Raw genomic sequence first — 25184 nt, forward strand, 5'->3', positions numbered from 1 at the left:
TGGGCGGGAGGACGGGGGCGGGGGGTCACGCAGGAAATACCAGTAACGTTGTCTTTCTTGATGCTGGTGCTGGTTATATGTGGTCACTTTGTGGTATTTCAAACCATACACCTGTAAGTTGTCTACTTTTCTGTATTGTGTACTTCAATTAAAAAGAGCTAAAAAACAAAAAAATTTAAGTAGTTTAAAAACAAATTTCCTTGCTAAAATTGGGACCAAAAAAGGTTTAAAGTCCAACCACAGTAAACAAAAGATCTTCAATTAGTTAAAACTGAACCTCATATAAAGTGAACAGTTATCATTAATTCAGGTAACAAAGCAATTCTGAGGGTTTTCTAGTATATCTCCAATGTACACAGGAAAAAAAAAAAAAAAACCATGAGTTAGTCTAGACATGCAACACAGCAGACATGCCACAGTATACCACGAAGCACGGTCTGCAATTCTCTTCAGCGGCTTCACTTACTTCAAGTACAACTAGTTTAGGCAAACCGGCCTTCACAACACCAGAACTGCAGAATCGTTAAGATTTTATCAACGGCATTTGCCCCCCTCATTTTATCAAACAAAATGCTTTTGCAAACTAATTTTTCCATGCCCACAAACACCCTAAGTTTTTCCCACACTGAAACAAATTATAACCCTCTCATATATTTTAGTATTTACATTCAACCATTAGGAGCCAAACACTACTATAAAACTAAACTAAACAGATTTTAAAGTTATAATGAAAGAATTACGTTTGAAAGTAGAAGAACTGCCCTCAAACATTTTGTGGAAAAAACATCTTAGGAATATATATTATAAAGTTATAACAAAGACCGATGTAAACAGCAGTAACCGTTTCCCCTCAATGATCTGAAATTAAGCAACAGGTCGAATGCACGTACGCCCTTTAGCTGACATCAGTATGAAAACCTAACTGTCGCTACCAATGTTCCAAAGCGGAAACCACCACCAGGTGACCTGACCTGGAAGGGCCGGGAAGAGCAGCCGTGTGAACGAGCCAAACTCTTAAAACGGCTTCTGCCCATTAAAGGATGACTAAAAGAAGGCTTTATTTGTTTCTGTGAGGAAGGCTGACATTAGATTTGATAGTTCAAGACATGCTGATAGGGAAGATGTACTGATCAAGGTAAATTCCTAATTTAAGGAGACTTACAGGGCAGTAATCTCAGGTACTTACTTGTCTCTTAGAAGAGTTGAAAGCTTAATAATCCTATGAAGTTAAATAAAATACTGACAGATCTTATTCACTGTATGATAAATATAGATTTACATATAAGAGAATGCAACAAGTTATCTGAACCTGAATGCAGAGAATAAATACTTTATTAACTGATTACAGTTGAAAGTCACAAACAAAAAAGGGGTATATTAAGGCAGAGTCATATATATATATATATATATGGGTGAATATATATATATATATATATATAGATAGATATAGACAAATCCAGACTGTTATACCTCTTTACATTTTAACCTCTGCATTTTTCTTTTACCCATTCAGGCAGTGTGCTTTCTTTTTCTTCTCAGTTAAAGAAACAAATCTTGACCAATGTTTCTAAATCACATTTTGATAACATATAGGACCATGGATTAAGACAGTGACTAGTGTATCCAACGCTACCTGACAGGCTTCTCAGCACATTCCATGTGTGGTGGTATAGTTACAGTGGGGTGGAAAATCTGACAACTGATCATCTCCTCTTTTCCAGCAAAACTAATACATAATTCTTTAAAAGATTTCTTAACAGTCTTAACTAAAATAAGCTTGGACTTCCAAGTCAGTCAAATGCCCAAAGCATTATTTTTCTGCCCTTCCCAAACCCTCCTAGATGTTTTAAGTAGCCTTCAGAATATGATCCCATGGCTGTATTTCAGATCTATAAATTTGAGCTTTTCAAAATCCAAAATTACTTTCTTACGCAAAGTGGCGATGCAAATAGCAATCCTACATAGTGTAGAATAATTTTTTCTGTATAGTTCCCTTTTATTAAAAAATGGGCAACCACACACACAAAAGGAGGACATAAATTTAGTCCATCTGAAAAAGCACTCCAGCTCCCTAATTCCACTTCTGAAGGAGAAGGCAGAGGCAAGTTTACATTATCCCAGAAAATGAATAAATGGCTTTATTTGGTATCTTCAAGAAGCTTCTCCTTCTGCAGGAGATGTAGGTGTGGTAGTGGAGACCGTCACTGGTTTCCGTGCGATTCTGTCCAGCTCCGCATGAACGTCTGACAGGACAGGCTTCTGGCCTACAGTGAAGGAAAGAGGCTACGATTTAGACATAAGGCAAGGGATCTCTGACACCAGTGCATCTTCATTTAACAACTGCCAATGGTTTCACTTAACACACGTATAACAAACATATATGTAAACATATATTTTTCTAAAACACATATATGTATCTAAAACTTTACACATATATATCTAAGCACATATGTATCTAAAACTTTATCTAAAGCACATATATGTATACATAAACGTCCTAATTGAAACATAAATTCCCTCATTTTCATTTTTTTTTTAAATTTTTGGGGGGGTCACATGGCATGTGGGATCTTAGTTCCCTGACCAGGGATCAAACTCACACCCCCGACAGCAGAAGCAGAGAGTCTAAACCACTGGACTGCCAGGGAAGTCCTTACAGTCCCTCATGTTAAACTGCAGGGTCTGTTACCAAACAGAAGTAAAACTAGCACCTACCATTTCATCTCATAAAGGTTTTTTTTTTTTTTTAAATAAGAAGGCACAGAACAAACATTAGAAAATAGCCAGAAAACAGCTAGAAAATAGCCAACAAAATTTTGTAATCTGGAAAGATGAGTGAGTGGTAATTAAATTAGCAGTCCTGAGACAGGTCATCTTTTCTACACTGAGGGTGACAGAAGCCAGAAACTAATTCAATTTATACTCAGAAATCTATAAGATTAAAAACAGTAGCAGCAGGTACTTGAGAAAAGGGTGGCAAGAAGGTGTGATTAAAAAAGGAGAATAAGTTAAAGTCTGAAGAGCACTTATACAAACAACAAAAGGAAAAAACACTTCATCAAAATTTTAAAATTCTGTGTTTCATAGGACACTCTTAACAAAGTGAAGGGACGAGCGACACAAGAATACTTACAAATTCTGTCTTTTATGTAGGGAAGACAATACTTGAAATTCTACATTCGAAAAATGCCCAATAAACAGAATATATAAAAAACACTTAGACCTCAATAATAAAAAGAAAGCAACCCCATTTTAAATGGGAAACGAATTTGAATAGACATTTCACCAAAGAATAGATAAAAATGGTTATTAAACACGTGAAAAAATTTTCAAAATCATTAGCTATCAAAGCAATTCAAATCAAAACCACAATGAGATACAACCTCACAGCTGAAATGATGTCTCTAACCAAAAAGATGGACAAGTGGTGACCATTTTGTAATGTATAAAAGTATCAAATCAGGACCTCCCGGGCAGTCCAGTGGTCAGGACTCTGAGCCTCCACTGCACAGGGCACGGGTTTGATCCCTTGACGGGGAACTAAGATCCCACATGCTGTGCGGTGTGGCCAAAACAAAAAATCAAATCACTAGGTTTTATACTTGAAATATAGTACTGTTCATCAATTATATTTCACTCTAAAATACAGACATACACGCAAAAATGTCTCTAACAAAGAGACATTCTGGACTTGGATAAGCAAAACCAAAAGAAAAAACAACAAAAGCCCACAATAACACCTGTTGGAAAGGATGTGGAGAAACTAAGGTCCTCAAACTGCTGGTGGGAATGTAAAGTGGTGCAGCGTTTTGGAAACTTTAAACACAGAGGTGCTACATGACCCACCAATGCCACACCTAGATACGTACCCAAGAGAAATGGAAACATGTGCGTGTCAACTGAAGAAAGGATAAATAAAAGATGTGTGCAGACCCACACAATGGAATTTTTTTCAACAGTAAAAAAATGTTGATAGATATGCTACAACATGGATGAAACTCAAAAACACTACTTTAAGTAGGCATATACTCTATGACTGCCATTTCTATGAAATCTCCAGACAGGCAAATACGAAGAGAAAGCAAGCAAATCACTGCCTAGAAGGACTGCAGGGGACGGAAGGGTAACTGCTAATAGGCTGGATTTTTTAATTTTTAAAAAAAAATTTTTTACAATGTTGTGTTGGTTTCTGATACAACAACTCAAATCGTCCATAATTATACATCCATCCCCTCCCTCCCTTACCTCCCTCTCCTCCCCCATCCCATCCTTCCAGGCCATCATAGGGCACCAGACTGGGCTCCCTGTGCTCCCAGCAGCTTCTCCCCAGGATCCCTCCGACCTGGTAGTGTATATATATTGCCAGTGTGTATGCACGGCTGCTTCCTCCGTTTGTCCTACTCCCTCCCTCCCCCACTGTGTACACAGGTCCATGCCCTGCATCTCTTTTCCTTCTCTGCAAGTACGTTCCTCAGTGTCACTTTATTCTAGATTCCATATATATGCGCTAATAGTGTATTGGTTTTTTCTGACTTTCTGCACTCTATTATTAGGCTCTAGGTTTAACCCTCTCACTAGAACTGTTTCAAATTCCTTCTTTTTGATGCGCACGTTTTTAAGGAGATGAAACTGTTCTAAAATTAGATTATGGTAATGTTGTGCGTGGATTCCCTGGTGGCTCAGCAGTGTAGAAGAATCCACCTGCCAGTGCAGGAGAAATGGGTTCGATCCCTGGGTTGGGAAGATCCCCTGGAAAAGGGAATGGCAACCCACTCCAGTATTCTTGCCCAGAGAAGCCCATGGACAGAGGAGCCTGGTGGGCTACAGTCCATGGGTATCTAAGAATCAGGCGTGACTGAGCAACTAAATAACAAAAACAAAATGGTTTGTGTAAGTCTGTAAATACATTAAAACACTGAAATGCACACTTTAAATGTGCAATACAGCTGTTAAGAAAGGAAAGGTCCAGTAAGTACCTGACTTTTTGGCAGATGGTGGTAAACCGCCGCCTCCGCCTGCAGCCCCACCTCCAGGGCTACCACCACCAACACCAGGGCCTCCTGGGGAGCCAGTCTTTTTACTCAGCAAACTGTTAAAGAAATTTGCCAGGACACCTTCACTTGTAGCTCCAGCTATTAAAAAAAAAAAAAAGGATAAAAAACGTACTCAAAGCATTCAACTTTTCTGTAAATTATTATAGTAATGATACACAGAAAATGAATCACACACAGATGTTCCACATCCAGGCCAACTTTAATCTTTTGAGGCTGGGTAACTTCTCTAATCAATCATATATAAAACAAAATATGAGTAAGTGTTAAGAATGCAAGATAATTATTAAAAACTTAAGAGTGTTATTTTTTTCTTTACATTTTATTTCTTTTTTGCTGTGCTGGGTTCATTGCTGAAAGAGGGTAGAGTGTTATTTTTAAAAAGCCAAAAGCATTTAAAACAGATGCTACTTGTGAATATATATCCCCTTTGAAAGGGGTTCTTCAAAAATAAAAATAGTTGCTTCAAGTATTACACAAAGCTGTCCAATCTGATATGAAAATCAGTAGAAGCTCTAAGAGATTAATGGACAAATAAGCAATTCACAGAAGAAAAATAAACAATTCACAGAAGAAAAATACAAACAGGAAGGAAATACTAGGGGCGGTGGGAGCTCTTATTAGTTAATATTTACAGAATGCTGATTAGGTTTAGGCAAACTGCAAGGCTCCATGTTGATGACAGGTAACCTGAACAACTGAGAAACATCAGGAAAGGGCATAAAAAGACAGGAAGTCTCACCCACCCACATAGGGCAATCATTCCTATAGAAATAACTATAATGCATACAGTTTTGTTCTGCTTGTTAACTGCAAATAATCCATTTCAAGTAAAACATGAATTTTTCCAATGACCTATAGGTATAGTTCAGTCGCTCAGTCGTGTCCGACTCTTTGCGACCTCATGAACCACAGCACGCCAGGCCTCCCTGTCCGTCACCAACTCCCGGAGTCCACCCAAACCCATGTCCATTAAGTCGGTGATGCCATCCAACCATCTCATCCTCTGTCGTCCCCTTCTCCTCCCGCATTCAATCTTTCCCAGCATCAGGATCTTTTCAAACAAGTCAGTTCTTCGCATCAGGTGGCCAAAGTATTAGAGTTGCAGCTTCAAAATCAGTCCTACCAATTAACACCCAGGACTTATCTCCTTTAGGATTGACTGGTTAGATCTCCTTGCAATCCAGGGGACTCTCAAGAGTCTTCTCCAGCACCACAGTTCAAAAGCAACAATTCTTCGGCACTCAGCTTTCTTTATAATCCAACTCTCACATCCATACATGACCACGGAAAAACCATAGCCTTGTCTAGACGGACCTTTGTGGACAAAGTAATGTCTCTGCTTTTTAAATATGCTAAGTTGGTCATAGCTTTCTTTTCAAGGAGTAAGCATCTTTTAATTTCATGGCTGCAATCACCACCTGCAGTGATTTTGGAGCCCAGAAAAATAAAGTCAGCCACTCTCCCCATCTTTTGCCATGAAATGATGGGACCAGATGCCATGATCTTCGTTTTCTGAATGTTGAGCTTAAAGCCAACTTTTTCACTCTCCTCTTGCACTTTCATCAAGAGGCTCTTTAGTTCTTCTTCACTTTCTGCCATAAGGGTGGTATCATCTGCATATCTGAGGTTACTGATATTTCTCCTGGTAATCTTGATTCCAGCTTGTGCTTCCTCCAGCCCAGCGTTTCTCATGATGTACTCTGCATATAAGTTAAATAAGCAGGTAACAATATACAGCCTTGATGTACTCCTTTTCCTATTTGGAACCAGTCTGTTGTTCTAGGTCCAGTTCTGACTGTTGCTTCCTGACCTGCATACAGGTTTCTCAAGAGGCAGGTCAGGTGGTCTGGTATTCCCATCTCTTTCAGAATTTTCCACAGTTTATTGTGATCCACACAGTCAAAGGCTTTGGCATAGTCAATAAAGCAGAAATAGATACTTTTCTGGAACTCTCTTGCTTTTTTGATGATCCAGCGTGAGTAAATGTAACACAAAGCTTTTATAAAGTGCACACCATAGAGTGTATGTTAAAACTACACTGTAAGATGTTTCACAGTCTGATTGACTCTGAGTTTCTACCTCTATAGATACACAAAGACAAGACACTACCGCATAAAAAAGAAAATAGCTAAGGCAAGAGGTGGGATGACACTGGGTAGATTTCTATTGTGAAATACATTGTGTTGTTTACTCTTAAAAAGAGAGAAATGTACCTTTCATGTTTGGATCGATCTTTTTTGACCCAGCAGGGATGGGTGATACGCTAGCAACGTTGGATGACACAGATCTGTTTGGTGTTCGAGGGGAGCCTCCTGGGACTCTTGGTGAGGCGTCCTAAGTAAAAAGGTGAAAGCCACATGTATAAAACCCTGAAAGCTCAACTTCACAAAAATTATCACATAAACAAGTCCTCTACAACTGCTCCCCATCTCTTCTACTGTCCCTTTATGCTGCAAGCCCTGGACAAAAGTGTTTAGCAACCGTGTCCTCATTCTTAGAATACCAGGGACCCCTCACATTTTAGCATATTAATTTTCCCTTCAATGGAAAAAGGGAAACACACAGAATAATGAAGCATGGTTATGAAAAGAAGCGTGGGAGTCAGATCCAGACTCCAATCTGGACTTGCATCCTATCCCACCAACTTAATCTCAGACAAGCCATGATGTCCTAGAAAGCCTCCATTTCGCCACCTGCAAAATGGGGATAAGGACAGGACTTGCCTCATCCGGCTGTTGTGAGCATTTATAAAACAACATACAAAAATGGTTCAGCCTAGTAACGGATACGGGGCAAACGGTACAAAATAGATCTCTATGATTTCAATATTCTAAAAGGGAATCAAAGTTAATCTTTTAAAATCTCACAAATTCCAGGGGAATTCTTAATTCAACTTTATATCCAAGTACACCCATAAGAGACAGATACACAATTAAAGAAACTAAGAACTAAAACAATATGCACTGCATTTTCATCATTTAGTCAGGATCTGTAATACTGACCACAGGCCTTCCAGCTGCAGTTGGTGGTTGCTTTGCTAAAAGGGACTGGAAAACACACAAAAAGTCTAGGTTAGACATTCAGTCATGTACTGCTGTTTTTAAAGAAAATGTGTACAAGAACTGTTTAACCATTAACCATACTAAGTCTGCTTCTGATGTAATTTCATACCTGTAGCTTCATAAGAAACACTTGGTCATCTTCCGCCATAATTTCTTTCTCATGCACAAACTGAAATGAGCAATGCATAAATGAACAGGTCATTATGCTAAAGTCAGTCATAACTCACTGTCTAGATTAGCACAATTTTTTAAAAACACTAAGAATATGAATATTACCTGTATCACATATACATGGGTGGACTGCCCTCCCCAGGGCCCTTCAGCAGAGCCGTCCAATGCTGATCTGCACTAATATAAATGTCCGTATCTGTGCTGTCCAACCTGCCAGCCAGTGGCTACTGAGGAGCTGCAATAACGGCTAGCATGACTGAGGAACTGAATTTCTCATTTAGTTGTACTTAATTTACACTTAAGTGTAAATTACACTTAAGTGTAAATCTACTGCACTGGACAGCACAATCCAAGAGCCACACGCATACAGACTCTTATAAGATTTATACATGCTTATAAAATCTGCGCAACTCAGTGGTAAAGAATATAATGCAGGAGACACAGGTTCAATCCCTGGGTCAGGAAGACCCCCTGGATAACGGAATGGCAACCCACTTCAGTATGCTTGCCTGGAGAGTCCCACCGACAGGGGAGTCTGGTGAGCAGCCCATGGGGTTGCGAAAGAGTCAGACAAAACTTGGTGACTAAACAACAACAACAAAACAACAGGTGTTTTAAAAGGGCCAATAATATCCCAGTTGAGAGAAGAGCAACTTGCTCCTCGTTTCCTGAAATAAAAATATAATATCTCTTCCATCTGCTGAATAATTAGAAAATAAAGGCGGGGGGCGGGGGGGTGGTGCTGCCAATGCCTCCTGCTCCTCTTGTTTCTGTGCAAGGCAGGCCGTGTCTTGTTTGTCAACCAGCAGCCAGGGCGATCCTTTGGAAAGGTTAAGGCAGGCTGGATCCCAGCTCCACTGCAGCTTGCCTGCCTGTCACTTTCCACCCCACTGAGCATGAAATCCAGAGTCCTGCCTGCAGCCTAATGCTGAGGCCCTGCAAGACCCTCACTCTGCCTTTCTTCCCTCTGCTCTGGCCCTCCCAGGGGCTCTTTCCCAGCCCCTCCAGCCGCCTTACACACTCCTGCCTCAGGGCGCGTGCACGTTCTCTTTCTGTGCCTCCATATCCTCCCCTCTCATCAGACCTGCCCTCCCCATTCCCGACTGTAACCTCCCACCCACGCACTCTCCCTCCCTGACTGGGCTTCCTTTCCAGAGCACAGATCACCACCTGAGTGATGGCATCTACAGATTCACTACCTCATGGTCCTGTTTAGCACCTAATGCCTAAACGACAGCTCAATAAATATTTGTGGAATGAATAAAAAACAATTTGAAGCACAATTTCGTTGGTAAAAGAGAGAATGGGAAAAAATTGTTTTTAAAGTGTGCATTTCTTTTAATAGACATTCAAACTGAATAACACACCAACTGAGTTTTCATTTGATGCTGTTTCTTATTTCTAACTGCTCTGTAAATGTTTGGACTTTTAATTAAGAACCTTATTATATGCTGAATCAACATTACTTTTTCCTGAAGCATGTTCAAATTAAAAGTCAGTGAGAACTTACTAAATGCGAACACTCAACTTTATACAGCTTTTCAGAAGTGTCTATACTATCTAACCATAAAACACCATCCTTAGCGAAATCAAGACATATGAAAGCAGAGTATCATCCAGAATCAGATTTAAAAATCTTAAGAATGACAATGCAACAATACAGAATAAAATGGAGCCTGGCAGCCCCTGGACCTGCTGGGCTCGTGTGAACAACTCATGACCATGAAGAAGATGCGAGATCTGTCTCAAGAGCCAAAAGCGAATACAATTTTTCCACCAAGGTGTTCTTGGCTTTGATTGAGCCCCAGGTTGTAAAGTTCACAACTTGATAGAAATGAAACCCCTTACCTTTCTACCTACAATCTTAAAATTATAGGCTTCCCCCTCAGTTTAAAAGACTATTAAGACTATACACTAAAATTTACCTTTCGGACAGGTGGTTTAGTTATGATGTCTTCAAAATTATCTTCTGCTTTTAACGTTTGAAAGTTTTCATGTAATATTCCTATTTTCTTATCATTATCCCACCCTGCTGGACTAGAAAGAAACACAGATGATAAATTCTCAACCATTTATACAGTCATTCTTTCATTTCATCCATGATCAGATTAAGGAGAACAGTTTTTATGAAGTTAAATTTGACCAATTATAGAAAATTAATCTATTACAATACTCAAGTTAAAGTTTACTAATTTCTACTTAAATTTATTAACTTTCTTGATTCTAGAACTGACATTACAGGTTTTTTGAGAGGAACTAATCATTAGTGTTACCTCCCAATTTATTCAGGTAACTTTTCAAACCATATCTAGGTTATTATACATTGGGTCCTTTACGTACCGTTAATCAATTAAAGAACGGATACACTGACTGATACATGCACCCAATACATAGGTTAGCTATAATAGCAGCCTTTCAAAAAGGCTCAGGCCAGTAGTAAATCTAAAAGGCAACAATAATAGATCAAAGCATGTTATAAATAAAATAATCTAGGAACAGATTCTCACCAACTCATCATGGAAAAGTTTACTAGTCTCACTTCAAAACCGAAAATGATACAGCATCAAACTGCAGCAACAGTATATGACAGAACAATATACTTAGGAGTACAGTAGGACCTTCCTGGTGGTCCAGTGGTTAAGACTGAGCACTTCCAATGCAGGGGGCAAGGGTTCGACCCTTGGTTGGGGAACTAAGATCCCATGTGCTGCATGGCACAGCCAAAAAAGTTTAAAAAAGCATACTTACATAAATACTGCATCTTTTTCCACAACAACAGCAGGAATCTTATAAGGAAATCCATAGAGTTTCTGGACGATGTACTTATATACTAAATCTATATTTTTATTTTCTTTTACTGAAGCGTATATAAGTGCTGCACCATCTGAATTATACCGTTAAAGAAATTTTTGGACAAACTCCATGAAGAGGTACTGTAAAAGTCTGTGTTCTCAGCTTTACATTTACAGCATATTAGTTTCAAAAATAATTTCCATGGATATAATTACATGGTAATCAAGAATTTCAAAATCATAAAGTATTTCACACACGTTAAATTCAAATGAAACAATCTCTACATAATTGATTTAACTCAGGAGGGCAAAAATCTCATTAGCCAAGAAAGTAAAGGTAATTAACTGGGTCCACTACCTCTGTATTTACAACACATGAAGACAAGATTTGTTTTTGCTTTTTACCTTCTTAAACTTCATGAAGGAGGGATATTATTTATCAAAACAACTGTCTTGCCTTTTCAACAAAGGTAGTCGGCACTAGCATGTCTTATAGTTTTTACTAGTCTCAGGAATCAGGACTTTGGGGAGAAAGCTCAGGAAAGCCACTGAACAGAGAAGATGAACCATCAAGAAACATCAAGGAGCTTTCAGGAACAATCCACAGCAACTGTGACCAAAATGTGATACAACACAAGCCTACATGAACACGCAGTAATGAACACAGATTCTAACTGTGACCTTTATCCACATGACCTGGTGGACCAAAAGATCAAGAGACACCTGTAGAAAAAGGGGCCATGTGACTACCGGTAGATGATGTGGTGGGAGTGGCTAACAGAAATCTGACCACTGCTCAGGGGGATCTGCTAGTACTTGATGCTGGGTCCCAAGAGAAATGGTGACTCAGGCCAGGAGGAAGTGATGAGACTGGTGTAACCTCTGAACCGGGATATTTGTATTTTCTAGGACACGAACCAAAGCTTGAGAACCTTAAAGTAGTTTTGCTAAATATACTTGTCATAATACTTAATTTGGTAGAAACAAACTTCACAATCTTAAGTAAAAGCTTAACTGTGTGAACTTAGCAACCATCTTTCCCACAATGAGAACCAATTTATGATAATTTGGAAGATTTATACAGCTGGAAAATTTGCATTATAATGAAACATCTTTTAATTTTAAAGGAAACATGATTTTGAATTGTTGCCCTCACTCCCTGGTGGCTTGGACAGTAAAGCGTCTGCCTGCAATGCAGGAGACCGGGGTTCAATCCCTGGGTCGGGAAGATCCCCTGGAGAAGCAAATGGCAACCCTCTCCAGTATTATTGCCTGGAAAATCCCATGGACGGAGGAGGCTGGCAGCTCACAGTCCTTGGGGTCGCAAAGAGTCAGACATGACTAAGCGACTTCACTTTTCACTTCAGTTCACTCACTCACACATACACACACACGCACACACAACTCACTCTCCTGAAGTGATATGTTTTGTATTCTTTTAAAATCAGCCGGCTTTACTACAGGCCTGTAATTATTTTAGTGGACACTCTTCTTCCTGATTACATCTCTCTATATACATTTTCAAGTGTAGTTTTAAATAACCATTTAAAGAGAGTGCTTGTTCTCAAATTTTCTAATCTGCAAAGATAATTAAAAAGGCCATAAACACCTGACTTCAATTACTCCCACTTTTTGTTTTCTTTGGCAGACGAACGCCCTTTAATTCAACCCAACTAACCGTTATGTGGCATGAGAAGAGAAAGGGCAGCAGAGGACAAAGTCCTGAAGGAAAAGGGGGAAAGGGAGGCTCCCAGGGTCAAGCGATCTTATTCACTATTCAGCCAGGCTTTCTCCACGTGGTCAACGTGCACTAATGACGATGAAAACCTTTGGACACTCTAAGCACGTGTCTGTCACTTACTCTTCCTATCCAGTCCTAATACCTAGCATTTAGTCACTTTTCAGACCCACAAGCTTTGGTTCGGGAATGCAACTGCACCAAATCTGATCCAGGAGGGGCGAGTTGAGCACACCTCTCCTTCAGTGCTCTCAAGCCATCTGAAGTTTTCAACAGGAAATTCTAAAAGCATTCACTCACTGATTCATTTTATCCTTTGCTTAGCTGTATATTCATTGGCTCATCTAATCCTTGCAACCTAGACTACACAAGATTCCTATGATTGATTTTCTAACCTTGTGATCATCAAAATTAACCCAGAAAGCTTTTTCAGAATTTAGCACAGATTTCTCCAGCCTTCCTTTTGAATGTTCCAATTCAGTTAACTTTTAGATGGGCAGAGCCAGATTTAAAAACCATTTAAAACCATTGCATCAGACTATGCAATGGAGATGAATGCATACTCTGGAGATGATTAACATACCAAACATATTAAAAATAAGAACACACAAACGCAAACACTGATCTTGCCCTACCACCCACCCCCAAGTAATGAACACCAGTTTTAAATGAGAATATTTACAATGCTAACTTGTTAGAATTTTCTGCATAAGTCTGAGAATTATTTTTCTTAATCATAGTACTTTAAACACATCAAATCAAAGTTACATATTTCAGTACTTGCTTTTGTATCTCAAAATACCAAGACACTTGGGAATTAAAATGAAATTTCTAACCAGAGGTAGGAAGATAAAAGTTTATAGAATTTCTAAGTTCATCAATTTACTCCTCAACTTAAATAAACAAACAGCTTAGAAATATTGCACCAACCAATGTATTAAAAGGATACACTGTAAACAAAACTTCCGGATATGTGACTGAATAAAATCAAAATGCTCATCTCTGTAGTCATGTTCTTTCTCCAACACACTAATGGCATCACACTAATGAATTAAAATAATTTTAAAAAGAACAATATTAACTTTAAATAATAATATAATGATTTAAATTCAATTTTGGGTGGGAGAATATCACAAAACTACAACTCTGATATGGACCTAGAGTATCAGTTACTCCTATCTGTCTAGAGACTTTTAGTCAGTCTTGAGACTAATGAATGCTTTCATTACTTAAAGAAGTACTGACTTCTATGATACACTGATCTCTCTGGTGATAAGAACACCAAAGAGAAAGTTTTGGTACATAAAGGAAGAGTGACAGGACAAGCTTATAAACGGCGGTTATACTTGTTAACTCAATGACTTACATTCTAGAACAAGTTTTCTAAAACACTCCGTATCTCCAGGGAGTCTGTACCACACACCATTTCCCCTTTGTTCCTCTGATTATCTGACAACTCTAAACTGACCTTCATTACTTTTCTGGTGCTTTTATTCACTCTCACTTCAATTTTACCAACAACAGAAAAGAGAAATTACAGGGTATTTCTGAAATGTCACCAGTTCAATCAAAGAAACAAATCTGATTTCTACTTGCAACAAAAAAATGTTAGGAAAAAAATTAAAGCATGTTCCAAACATGACATCCAAGTAACGTCACCAAAACTTCTGAATTGGAAGCTTATGAAATCTAAAAATGAACAAGTATTAATTTGGGGTCCAATCTGTCATTTTTTGTCATGCATATGTTTATCATAGAACGGTTTCCTTTATAAACAGCATATAAAATGTGGCATATTTGTCCATTCTATAGAACTGAGAGCATTTCAAATTATTAAAGATACATATAATTACTATAATGTCACTTGGCAAAACATGACAGTTTACTAAAGATATTTTTAACTGAACTATGAGGATGTGGCAAGTAACAGGCTGAACCTCAATGTCCAGGGTCTGTAAAATGAGCTGAGTAACCCATCTAATCTGAGACACACATTCTCCCACATCCACATATTTTAAAACCTCTTAAACTCAAGTAGAACTGATGGTGCCTTAGATTCTATGAAATACTATAAATGATCTCTTCTGGCTTGAAAATTTTATGAGTCTATGACTCATCTGATACTGATTCAGGTCCCTTTTAAACTCAACATTTTTTTCATTAGAAAATAAGATCTTTTATGAGGCAATCTGCAGTGTAAAAACAGGAAAATAGCTGCCGATAAGCAGCTGTTTGCCAAACAAAATCAAAACAAGCCATATGCGAAAGGACTCTACTGGGAGAGCTTAGGCACAGGTTTACAGAAAAGGTACAAGCAACACTTCCAACTCCACCAGAATTACCATCTGAAAAGCAGGCAACAAATTTTGACTTAATTATTTTAAATCGTACCCCCATCCCTTTGTTATTGCTAAGTTTTACTTTAAACTCTTCAAAAACTAAATATTTTAAAATTTATCATTTTTATCCGAAAGATGAATTCCATACCCTCTTTCAATTATATGCACAAATTTCACATTACTTTTTGATAATAATTTTAGATAGCAAAAGCGTTTATATGTTCTATCATTTTCTTAACTAGTTCGTGGCTTACTAAAGTAAAAACACACTACTTAAGACCAAATAGGTAGAAGATGAAGTATAAATTATTTTTTAAAGGAAATCTGATTTTATTATAAAGTGTATATATACAGTGACAGAATGAAATTAACAGAATTTTTATAATAGCAACCCTACCAGAATCTCTTTAATAAAAGGCTTTTGATAGATGCATATCAACTTTACATAACAAGCACTGATAAAAGTCTTTAAAATCAAGTCCATTCTACATACAAAATCTCCTAATATATCAAAATATCAGCATATATAACTCAATGCAGGAAAATATTTTACAAACTTGATAATCATCATCTTACCTGTAATTCTTTCTACTAAACTGATAATTTGAACTCTAATCAGAATTAGGAAAATGAAATTCAATCACAATAGAACATCTGAAGTAACACTTTCTTTAAAAGGAAACTACGATTTAGATCACAAGGTGAACATGTGAACAGAATTCAATATTTTTAACTATTATTTCTAGTTTGGAAGTTACCTAGAAAAACTAATGCGTCAACTCCACAAGGAGCCTAGAAAATAAACAGCTGTTCATCCCGGGCCAACATCAGTAGCAGAACCTACAGGAAGCAGACTGACCTTTGTGCACACCACTAGTACTGGGACGCCCAAGTTCTGTGTAAGCGTGTCCGCACCCAGAGGCAAGAGCACACTGTCATCTCTGTCTTCCTGTGACGCAGTACTTCTTCTCTGAGGGGAAGCTGGGAAATCTTCTCCTGGTTCTACATATTCTTGAAAATCTCTCACCACTGAAAATCAAAGGAAGGTAATTTAATACATAGTTTAGAAACAGCTTTTCATTTCAGTAGGTAGCTTTTCTGCCATAATCTAGACATGTATTTTTTTTTTCACTAGAGTTCATACTTGGTCTTATAAGCAACAAAAAGGGTTTGAGAAATCTGCTTCAAAGACAGTACATAAACACTGGATGCTAGACCCACATTAATTATCAGGAGGCAGAACAAACGCTGAGTGGTTCCAAAGAGCAGGGTTCAATGCAGGCCTGGCTCATCTGGGCAAATTACTGTGGGCAAGTCACAACCGAGCTTTGTCCCTCTTCCTCTCTAACTCACAAAGGGCACTTGACAGATAAAGGAAAAGATAAACGTGTGTTGGGGGGGTCCACAATTTAAAAGACGGTTCCAGATGACTTTCTAATAGTAACTTCTCTCTAAACATTTTATTCAGGTCTTTTTATCTAGGTCCAATCTTGAGCCGTATTTATTCTATCACTCCCATAAGAACTAATGAGGTATTACCAAAACTGATAAATTTTTAGAACTCATCTGCAAAACTATCAAAACCTTCACTTAAAAAAAAGCTACTGTGAATATACCAAGGGCCTTAACAAAGTATACTCTGATTTAGTAATTCCTCGTCAAAGAATTCTTAAGGAACCAATGACAGATACACACAGGGATTTCTACAGGACTGATTTTCATGTTTAAAGGCAAAACGACAGCACAGGATAATAAGTGCATGAGGGAATATTATACAGAATCACGGAGGAGGAAAACTCTCCTAACCAACATGGGGTCGGGAAGAGGGTGCCCTGGACAGCTGGCCGCGGCCCCTGCAGGACACAGGGGCGCGGGCACACCTTTGCGCATGTGCACTCAGTTGCTTCAGTCAGGTCCGACTCTGTGCAACCCCATGGACTGCAGCCTGACAGGCTCCTCCATCCACCGGGATTCTCCCAGGCAAGAATACTGGAGTGGGTTACCATGCCCTCCCCCAGAGGATCCTCCCGACCCAGGGATCAAATCCGTGGTATCTTCTGCATCACAGGTGAATTCTTTACCGCTGAGCTACCCGGGAAGCCCATGCACACCTCTACTGCCCTTCAAATAGGAGGCTGAAACCTCACAGTGGTTCTCAAATTTGAGCACGCACCAGAAGTTTCTCACTCAGCAGTCTACAGCAGGGCCTGAGAATATGTATTTCTAACAAACTCCCAGCTGTACTGTTGCCGGTCGTGGGACCACAGACTGAGAACCACCTTATGGCAGAAACTTAGAGAGGCAGGAAAAAGCTCCATAGGCAATGGCCAAAAAGAAAAGAAAGTTATAGATTAAAAGCAGTTAGATATCTTTTTTAATGACTTAGGACATACATTCTCTTACGTTTCTACTGTTTCCATGCACATAAATTTCAGTAAGCTGTCAAATTTCCCCTAAAAGTTATCAGCTAAGGACAGCAAAGAACAGCAGCATGCCATCTGTATATTTCCTTAAACGAAGTGCAACACCAACATATGAAGAGCTCTCAGTGAAATAAAGAATTGTGACGACTGGCTTACAACTTGTCAGAAACAACCCATATTATTTTCATAATTTCCATGAAAATTTCCAACTTACATGGGCACATACAAAATACATTATGTACTTCATAAACCATAAAACCAGCTTCACATCTTTATGTTATAGTGTTAACATCCTTATGGACATACTTCATTTTGACAAGGTTAATAAGATTGCTCCACTTATCAAGAAACTAAACTACTGAAAATGAGCAGCTGTAGAAAGATTCACAATTTTTTATCCTGAAATACCGCTCTCCAAATGAACACATACAGCCTTTTGGCAAACAAGAAAGGGCATCTCTTCAGAAGAGTCTGCCATTATGCGTATGCTTCCAGTGTAAAGCTATATTAAAACTCAGCACGTCATCCAAACTGAATTTCAAAGGCAGTACTCACATTATGTTTCCATCATCAAATCTTTTTCAAACTCAAAAATTCCTAACAATTATGAAAGTCAACTAGGAAATTTTGTCTTCGAAATCTGTATTGTCTAGACTACTCACACTTTTGTTCCATTTCTTTCATTTCTTCAGGAGGAATTTTCAATTTGTCAATATGTTCTCTAACAACACTTGCCCATTTCTGTAAAGAATCCAAAGCAGTCCAAGGCTTTGACATGTCAACAACCAGCATAACTAGAGTGTCCTTCAGAGAAATGGCATCCAGTGAAAATTTAAGGAGGCCTTTGTGATATGGGTCTCCATCCAAGATCCATACATTGCATCTTGTTTGATCTGCAAAAGACAAAGAAGGTTACCACGGCAACAAGATAAAGTCATCTCATCATCCAACTCACAATACTACTTGGTATCCTAGGGCAGCTCCACAGGAGAGGTTTCCTTTGGCAAGGTTCAACTACTTAGGTGACGTCTACCAATTCAGTATATTCCTAATGAATATTCAAGAAAATGATTTAACTGCCAACACAGAAAATGAGCATCCTCTACTTCGAACTTCTCAATCCCAAACCACAGACTGAATCACTTGTTTCTATTCTTACCATCAGAAGATAGAGCCATGCATATTCAAGATATTATATACAAAAATGAGAAAGCAAGTGATCTACAGAAGACAAAAATGGCTGATCAGATGAAAAAAGCTGGGAAGTATATGACATTTTCTTGTCAAAAAATGAGAAGACAGAAAAACGAGGGCAAAATATTCACAAAACACTCTTATTTCACTAAACAGGAGAGAAATGGAACTTAAAAACTGAGATTCTTCAAGGTCCGCGAGAAAGCTGAAGTTCACATACCAATACCTTAAGATGTTTAAAAATACCACCATATGAATCCCAATCCCAAACCCTAAACTATTCACTGACTGGCATGAGATAGTACGAATCCTGGTAAAATAAATGACACTAAGCAAAGTCAAAGACCAATATTCATATGGACAGCAGCGCAACTTGAAGAAAGACACCAGGAAAATTAATTACAAGTGAACGACACTCACCGTCCCTGTCTTCATCATGAACATTTAAATACAGATATTCCAATCCTCTTCCTTTCTTGTACTCCTCTATTCCCTGAATTTTTCTTATTAAGCTTGTTTTTCCAGCCCCATCTTCACCTGTAAAAAGGACAGATCTTTAAAATTATAATATGGACTATTTAAGGATGCTTTCTAGTGTGCTGAGTGAAAAACCCAATTGGAACTAGCTTCAACCAAGAGGGTAATTTGCCAGATGAGTAGGTAACTGTACATGAGAAGATGCAGACTTCACCTCCACGATTCTCTCTCCAGTATCTCCACTCCTCTTGTTAAGCCTCTATTTCTTCTATTACGAATGATCTCCTCTGTGGCTATCTTTTAAGAAGCTCAACTTTTACACCATCCTCATTCAAGCTACAAGGAATAAAAGACTCTCTCTGTCATTTTCCAGTCTGAAGACTCTCAGGTAAAGACTTTTAGTTGGTCCAGCTGGCATCATGTGCACACACCCAAGGGCCACTCATGAAGGAAGGGTCATAGGTAAAAACTGACCAGGGCAGGGACCTGTGACTGACCTCACCCAAATAAGGAAGCCACAAGAAATATGTAGCAAAGGAGAGGGGTGAGTAACTTAGGGGTAGTGAGTTGAGTAAGAACAAGGGTAGAGAGAATGTAGAATAGACAAAAACTGTAGGCTTAAAAAATATTAATAGCAAGAAATCATGTGACTTAAACCTGGCACAAATTTCAGAAGCTTAAAACTAGGCCAGCTATTTGATGGTTTGGTGGGAGGTTTTTTTTAAAAAGCTTTTTTTTTAATATTGGAGCTTCCCTGGTGGCTCAGATGGTAAAGTGTCTGCCTGCAGTGTGGGAGAGCCAGGTTTGATCCCTGGGTCAGGAAGATCCCCTGGAAAAGAAATGGCAACCCACTCCAGGACACTTGCCTGGAAAATTGCATGGTTGGACACAACTGAGCAACTTTACTTACACCTTCTTTAAATACTACATGTTACTATTTCATGGACTTCTTTTGTTATTGGCAATATCATGTTATTAGTACTTAATAAAAGTGAGTTTCTTGGATCTAAGGACTTATTTCTACAGATTCATGAGTTCTCTGAGAATTTCAAAATTATTTTTAACTTTCATGTTGAGCATTTAAGAAACTATATATATATATCCTGGATTTTCTAGCTATCTTTAACTGTCAAAGCTGTCAAGAAACTGCAGTAGCCACCTGTGCACTGGTGTTTATCATTCTACTGGTGCCAAGCTAAGGCCAAGGGACGCAGACAGAACAGAGCAGAGAGTGGCCACAGGGGCAAGCCAAACTCACAACAAAGTGTCCCAGGGAAGTCAATGCTGTTCTCAATCGCACTGCTCCTATTGGTTTTAAACCACTTCTCAACACTTCACAGCAGTAAGTGCAGCCTTTGCTATTGTTCAGTCGCTTCAGTCGCGTTCCGCTCTTTGGGACCCCGTGGACTGTAGCCCGCCAGGCTCCTCTGTCCACAGGATTTTCCAGGCAAGAATACTGGAGTGAGTTGCCATTTCCTACTCTAGGGCATCTTCCCCACGCAGGAACCGAACCTGTGTCTCCTGCATTTCAAGTGGATTCTTTACTGCTGAGCCACCAGGGAAGCCAGTATTTAAACAGGTGCTTGGGGAAAAAACCTGTATTTAAATAGATGCATGGAAGAAAACTATTTTCAGGAGACCAGTAAGTGTAGCCTTAACTAAGCAATAAAGAACTTGTCATTAAAAAGAGTACTTATTTTTCAGCACTATTTTTGCAGTAAACTATTAAAGATCCACCAAGGGAATGTGCTGGTGGTCCACTGTTTAGGACTCAGTGCTTCCCCTCCTGAAGCTGGATTCAATCCCTGGTCAGGGAACTAAGATCCCACAAGCCACGTGGTGCAGACAAAACAACAAAATAAAGAGTCCATCAAAATAACAAACTGGGTTGAAAACAGTAATAACTATGATAATGACATGCATTCTGTGATAATCACACTTAAAATAGAAATCACAAATTCAACCAGTGAAAATGAAAACACAGACTTCAGTTTACTATTAAACTTATTTAATTTCAGCAAAACATCATTTGTTATACTGATTACTAATTTGAATGTTATCAGTTTTACAGTTCTTATGGCATTTACTTTATAATTTTTTTTGTTTGTTTGCATCGTGCAGCACGTGGGATTTTATCCCATCAGGGATCAAACCCACACCCTCTGCACTGAAAGTGTAGTCTTAACCACTGGACCGCCAGGGAAGTCTATATAATTTGCTTCTGTAGTTCAAGAACTATAAAACAAAACTTAAGAATTTATATCTAGTCAACTAAGTGGGCATGAGCAACAGACATAAAACAGTCTAAATCATAGTGATATCTAGGAAAACTTGCTTTTCAAGAGGGTCCTTGGCAAGATCAGAGGATTTTTAAGGCTGTGAGACTATTCTGTGCGGCACTATAATAGTAGATACAAGTCATCAGGCACTATATTTTCAAAGTACATAAAAACAGGCAGTAAGTAGTCACGTAAAACTTCACTTAATATGACCCAGGATTTAGCTTATCTCTTTAATTTCCATTTTAGATGTTAGAAAGTGAAAGGGTATGTTTAGAAGAGTCAAAAAACTTGAGTTAGTTTCAACTTTTTTTAAACGTTTCAGATATATATTTTCTATATAAACATTTCTGAATAAAAAAAGAATAAAACCACAGCAACATCAGTTAGAAACAATCACTGATAATTTGGTCATCTACGGTGAGATGACGAGCGTTTCCTTAAGCTGTAAGTTTCTGTCTCCTTTTAGTTTATCTAACTGTAAAGGCTTGTAAGTAGTATCAGGTCAGAACTCCAAATTCATGACACTGTTAGGTAGTTAGAATAGGAAAACTGACTCCAAAATGGCGGTGGCTAAAAGACAAAGAAAGGAAAAGCCCAAGAAAATGAACGAAAGAAAATCCGAGGACCAGAGTGAGACCTCGGGTGGAACAAACAGCCCTCCTGGCTAGCCCATTTTACACACAGCAGGCTCGGGTGAGAAGAAGGAACATATAAAAAGAGGAGCCAAACTGAGCCCCTCTCTTCTTTTGGGTCGGCCCGCCTCACACCTCAAGGATGTATGTTCCTTTGCTTACCAAATAAAACTGAGCTGTAACCGAGCCGTAACACCAGTCAGCCATTTCACATTTTTCGTGCAGTGAGACAGAACCAAGGAAATTACACACTCCCCTGACATATCAACAAATATTATCAATTGTGGGATTTTCCCTAGCAGTCTAGTGGTTAAGAGGACAGTGAAGATACCAAGAATCAACTCAGTGGAAAAGACCCTGATGCTGGGAAAGATCGAAGGCAAAAGGAGAAGGGGACGACAGAGGATGAGATGGTTGGATGGCATCACCGACTCAACAGACAGGAGTCTGAGCAAGCTCTGGGAGACAGAGGAGGACAGAGGAGCTTGGAATGCTGCAGTTCATGGGGTTGCAAAGAGTCAGACACGACTTAGCCAGCGAACAGCAACAACTAGTGGTTAAGACTGCACTTCCGATACAGGGGGCACAGGTTCAATCCCTGGTCAGGGTACTGAGATTCCACATGCCGTGCGGAGAAGTCAAATAAATGAATTAAAAAAACACACACACACACATATATATACTGTCAATCATAAGGACATAGGCTTACGATTCTAAGTTCTTGCAGCCATCACTATAGCGTGGCTGTTTCCTTTTTCTGAGGTCTGTAGACAAGTGGAAGGGCTCTCCCTCACTTGTGTGAGATCAGAGTTTGTTTACCATCATTCACTTCACTGGATTAATGATTCTCAAAAATGCATCAGACTCCCCTGGGGGGCTTGTTAAAACACACTGCTGGGCCTCGCCTCCTGGCTTCCTGGTTCAGTAAGCCTGGGGTGGGGCCCACACATCTGCATTTCTAACAAGCTCCCAGTGTTGCTGATGCTGCTGGTCCAAGGACTACACTTTGAGAACCGCTGCATAGACATTTACTACACTAAGCCAAGCACTAGGAATACAGAGATCCACGGTCAAAGATGCTGTCCTACGAGCTCATAAACTGGAGAGGGGAAAACAAGCAGAAGAGGAGTTCAAGATGCTGTCATAAGGACTACAGCAGAGATGGGCAACAACCAGGAAGCCAGCCCAAAGGAAGACTCTGGTTTTGCCTGGAAGTCAAAAAGGGTTTTGAAGAGAAGGTAATATTTCAGTCAAACCTTGTAGTGTTCATGAACCATACTGAGTTACTCTCTCCAAGAAGTAGGGAAACACATCCAGAACCTGGAGGCAAAGAAGTGTCCTTCTAGAAAAGACAGATAATTTGAATGCAAGAAATGTAGGATGTGAGGAAGAAAGGGGCCAGAAAGTGAGCACAAAGAGGGAATGCAAGATTATGAAGGGCATCCTACACCAGTCTGAGATAGACGTTATCCTGAAGAGTCCCTGGTGGTATTTAGGCATTTTAGAAAGACTGCTATCGCAAAAGTGTGGCAGGGTGACTGAAAAGGTAAGTTTGAGAGTAAGAAGACTAGATACAGTAAGCCCCCTACATACAAACCTGCAAGTTGCAAACTTTCAAAAACGTGAGTGTGCCTTCCATCAACATCAGGCATGAGTGAAACTGCAGCTTGCTCTGTCTCCCGTCGCTAACATCCTTCAGGTCTACCTACCATCTCCCACGTCCTTTCCCTCCTCCAGTCAGTAACTCTTATTGCCTCCTCACTCAATGCCAGACCCTGCGTGCCAGCTGCTGCACTGCACTACTGTACAAGGTGGCAAGGATTAGTCGCTCGGTCGTGTCCGACTCTCTTCGACCCCATGGACTGTAGCCTGCCAGGCTCCTCTGTCCATGGGATTTTTCCAGGCAAGAATACTGGAGTGGGGTGCTATTTCCTTCTCCAGGGCATCTTCCCAACCCAGGGATTGAACCTGGGTCTCCTGCACTGCAGGCAAGGTACTGTACTATAAGATTAAACGTTTTATTTTTTGTGTTTATTTTTTCCATACATATAGTTTGTGTGAAAAGTATTATAAACCTGTTACAGCGCAGTACTCTATAGACAATCTTGTTAGTTGGGTACCTAGGCTAACTCTGTTGGACTTAGGAACAAACTGAACTTATAAACGAGCTCTCAGAACAGAACTTGTTCATACGTAGGGGATTTAACCATACTAGACTATTAGTGGAATGCTGGCGAGAGGAAGAGTCACGACTGATGCGACTCGGCGGCAGCAGCAGCAGCAGCAGCAAGAGGCAGGCCTGAACTAGCGTATTACGGTCGGGGGTGGGGGCGGGGGTGGCAGCTGGACTCAAAGGCTGCACTGCTGGGAGTTGGCAGAGAGGGAAAGGAGACACAGAAGGCAGAGAAGCCTGTCCCTTGCCCCACCCTCTGCTGTGCTCCCACCTGCCTTCAGTGGTCGGCCCTACATCTTCCTGGAAGGTTTCCAAACCACCCAACCTTTGTGTTCCCCAGGGTTCCTTCCTCAGACCCCTGCTCTCCTCACTCTACACACAATTCCAAGAGAATCTCCACACAAGACTTCAGTACCACCTATAATCTAGTGACTCTCAGATTTCCTTCCAGTCTCAGCTGCTCAACCACTTATTCTTCATACCCATTTAGAGGTCCCATGAATAACTCACGGGGCAATATGCATAAAAGCAGTACTGTTATCTTGCCACCTAATTATTCATGTAACATTCCAACCTCAAGGCTTTGATCCACTGTTCCCTCCCATTTAGAACATACTCTCTTCAGAAATTTATGTTACGTTTGTTACCTAAGCTTCCTCCCAACCTCCCTCAAATATCATGTCCTCAGGTAAATTGTTCGTAACCACTGTATTTAAACTCACAAGCTTAGAGAAAAAAATAAGTCACAACCTCCCAACACCCCTGCTGTGTGTGTTATTTTTCTCCACTGAACTTACTAACAGAACATAGGTTTGTCTGGTTTTTTGCTTAGTCACTCTATCACCCA

The 25184-nt window shown here is 39.5% G+C and overlaps 1 protein-coding gene across 1 annotated transcript in view; it reads right to left on the bottom strand.

Annotated features, from left to right (window-relative positions):
* Window positions 1–1314: 1314 nt before the first annotated feature.
* Window positions 1315–25184, bottom strand: part of DYNC1LI1 (dynein cytoplasmic 1 light intermediate chain 1) — a 53067-nt gene continuing 29197 nt past the window's right edge. Inside the window, exons 3-13 of the mRNA XM_019984908.2 lie at window positions 19194–19310; window positions 18242–18472; window positions 16016–16185; window positions 13767–13860; window positions 11036–11171; window positions 10213–10324; window positions 8226–8285; window positions 8057–8101; window positions 7268–7388; window positions 4977–5132; window positions 1315–2264 (exon numbers count right to left, since the gene is read on the bottom strand). Of these exons, the coding sequence (XP_019840467.2) occupies window positions 2152–2264; window positions 4977–5132; window positions 7268–7388; window positions 8057–8101; window positions 8226–8285; window positions 10213–10324; window positions 11036–11171; window positions 13767–13860; window positions 16016–16185; window positions 18242–18472; window positions 19194–19310 (1355 nt within the window). The 3' untranslated portion in view covers window positions 1315–2151. The remainder of the gene's footprint in view (window positions 2265–4976; window positions 5133–7267; window positions 7389–8056; window positions 8102–8225; window positions 8286–10212; window positions 10325–11035; window positions 11172–13766; window positions 13861–16015; window positions 16186–18241; window positions 18473–19193; window positions 19311–25184) is intronic.

Source organism: Bos indicus, chromosome 22 (assembly GCF_029378745.1).
Source record: "Bos indicus isolate NIAB-ARS_2022 breed Sahiwal x Tharparkar chromosome 22, NIAB-ARS_B.indTharparkar_mat_pri_1.0, whole genome shotgun sequence".
NCBI lineage: Eukaryota > Metazoa > Chordata > Mammalia > Artiodactyla > Bovidae > Bos > Bos indicus.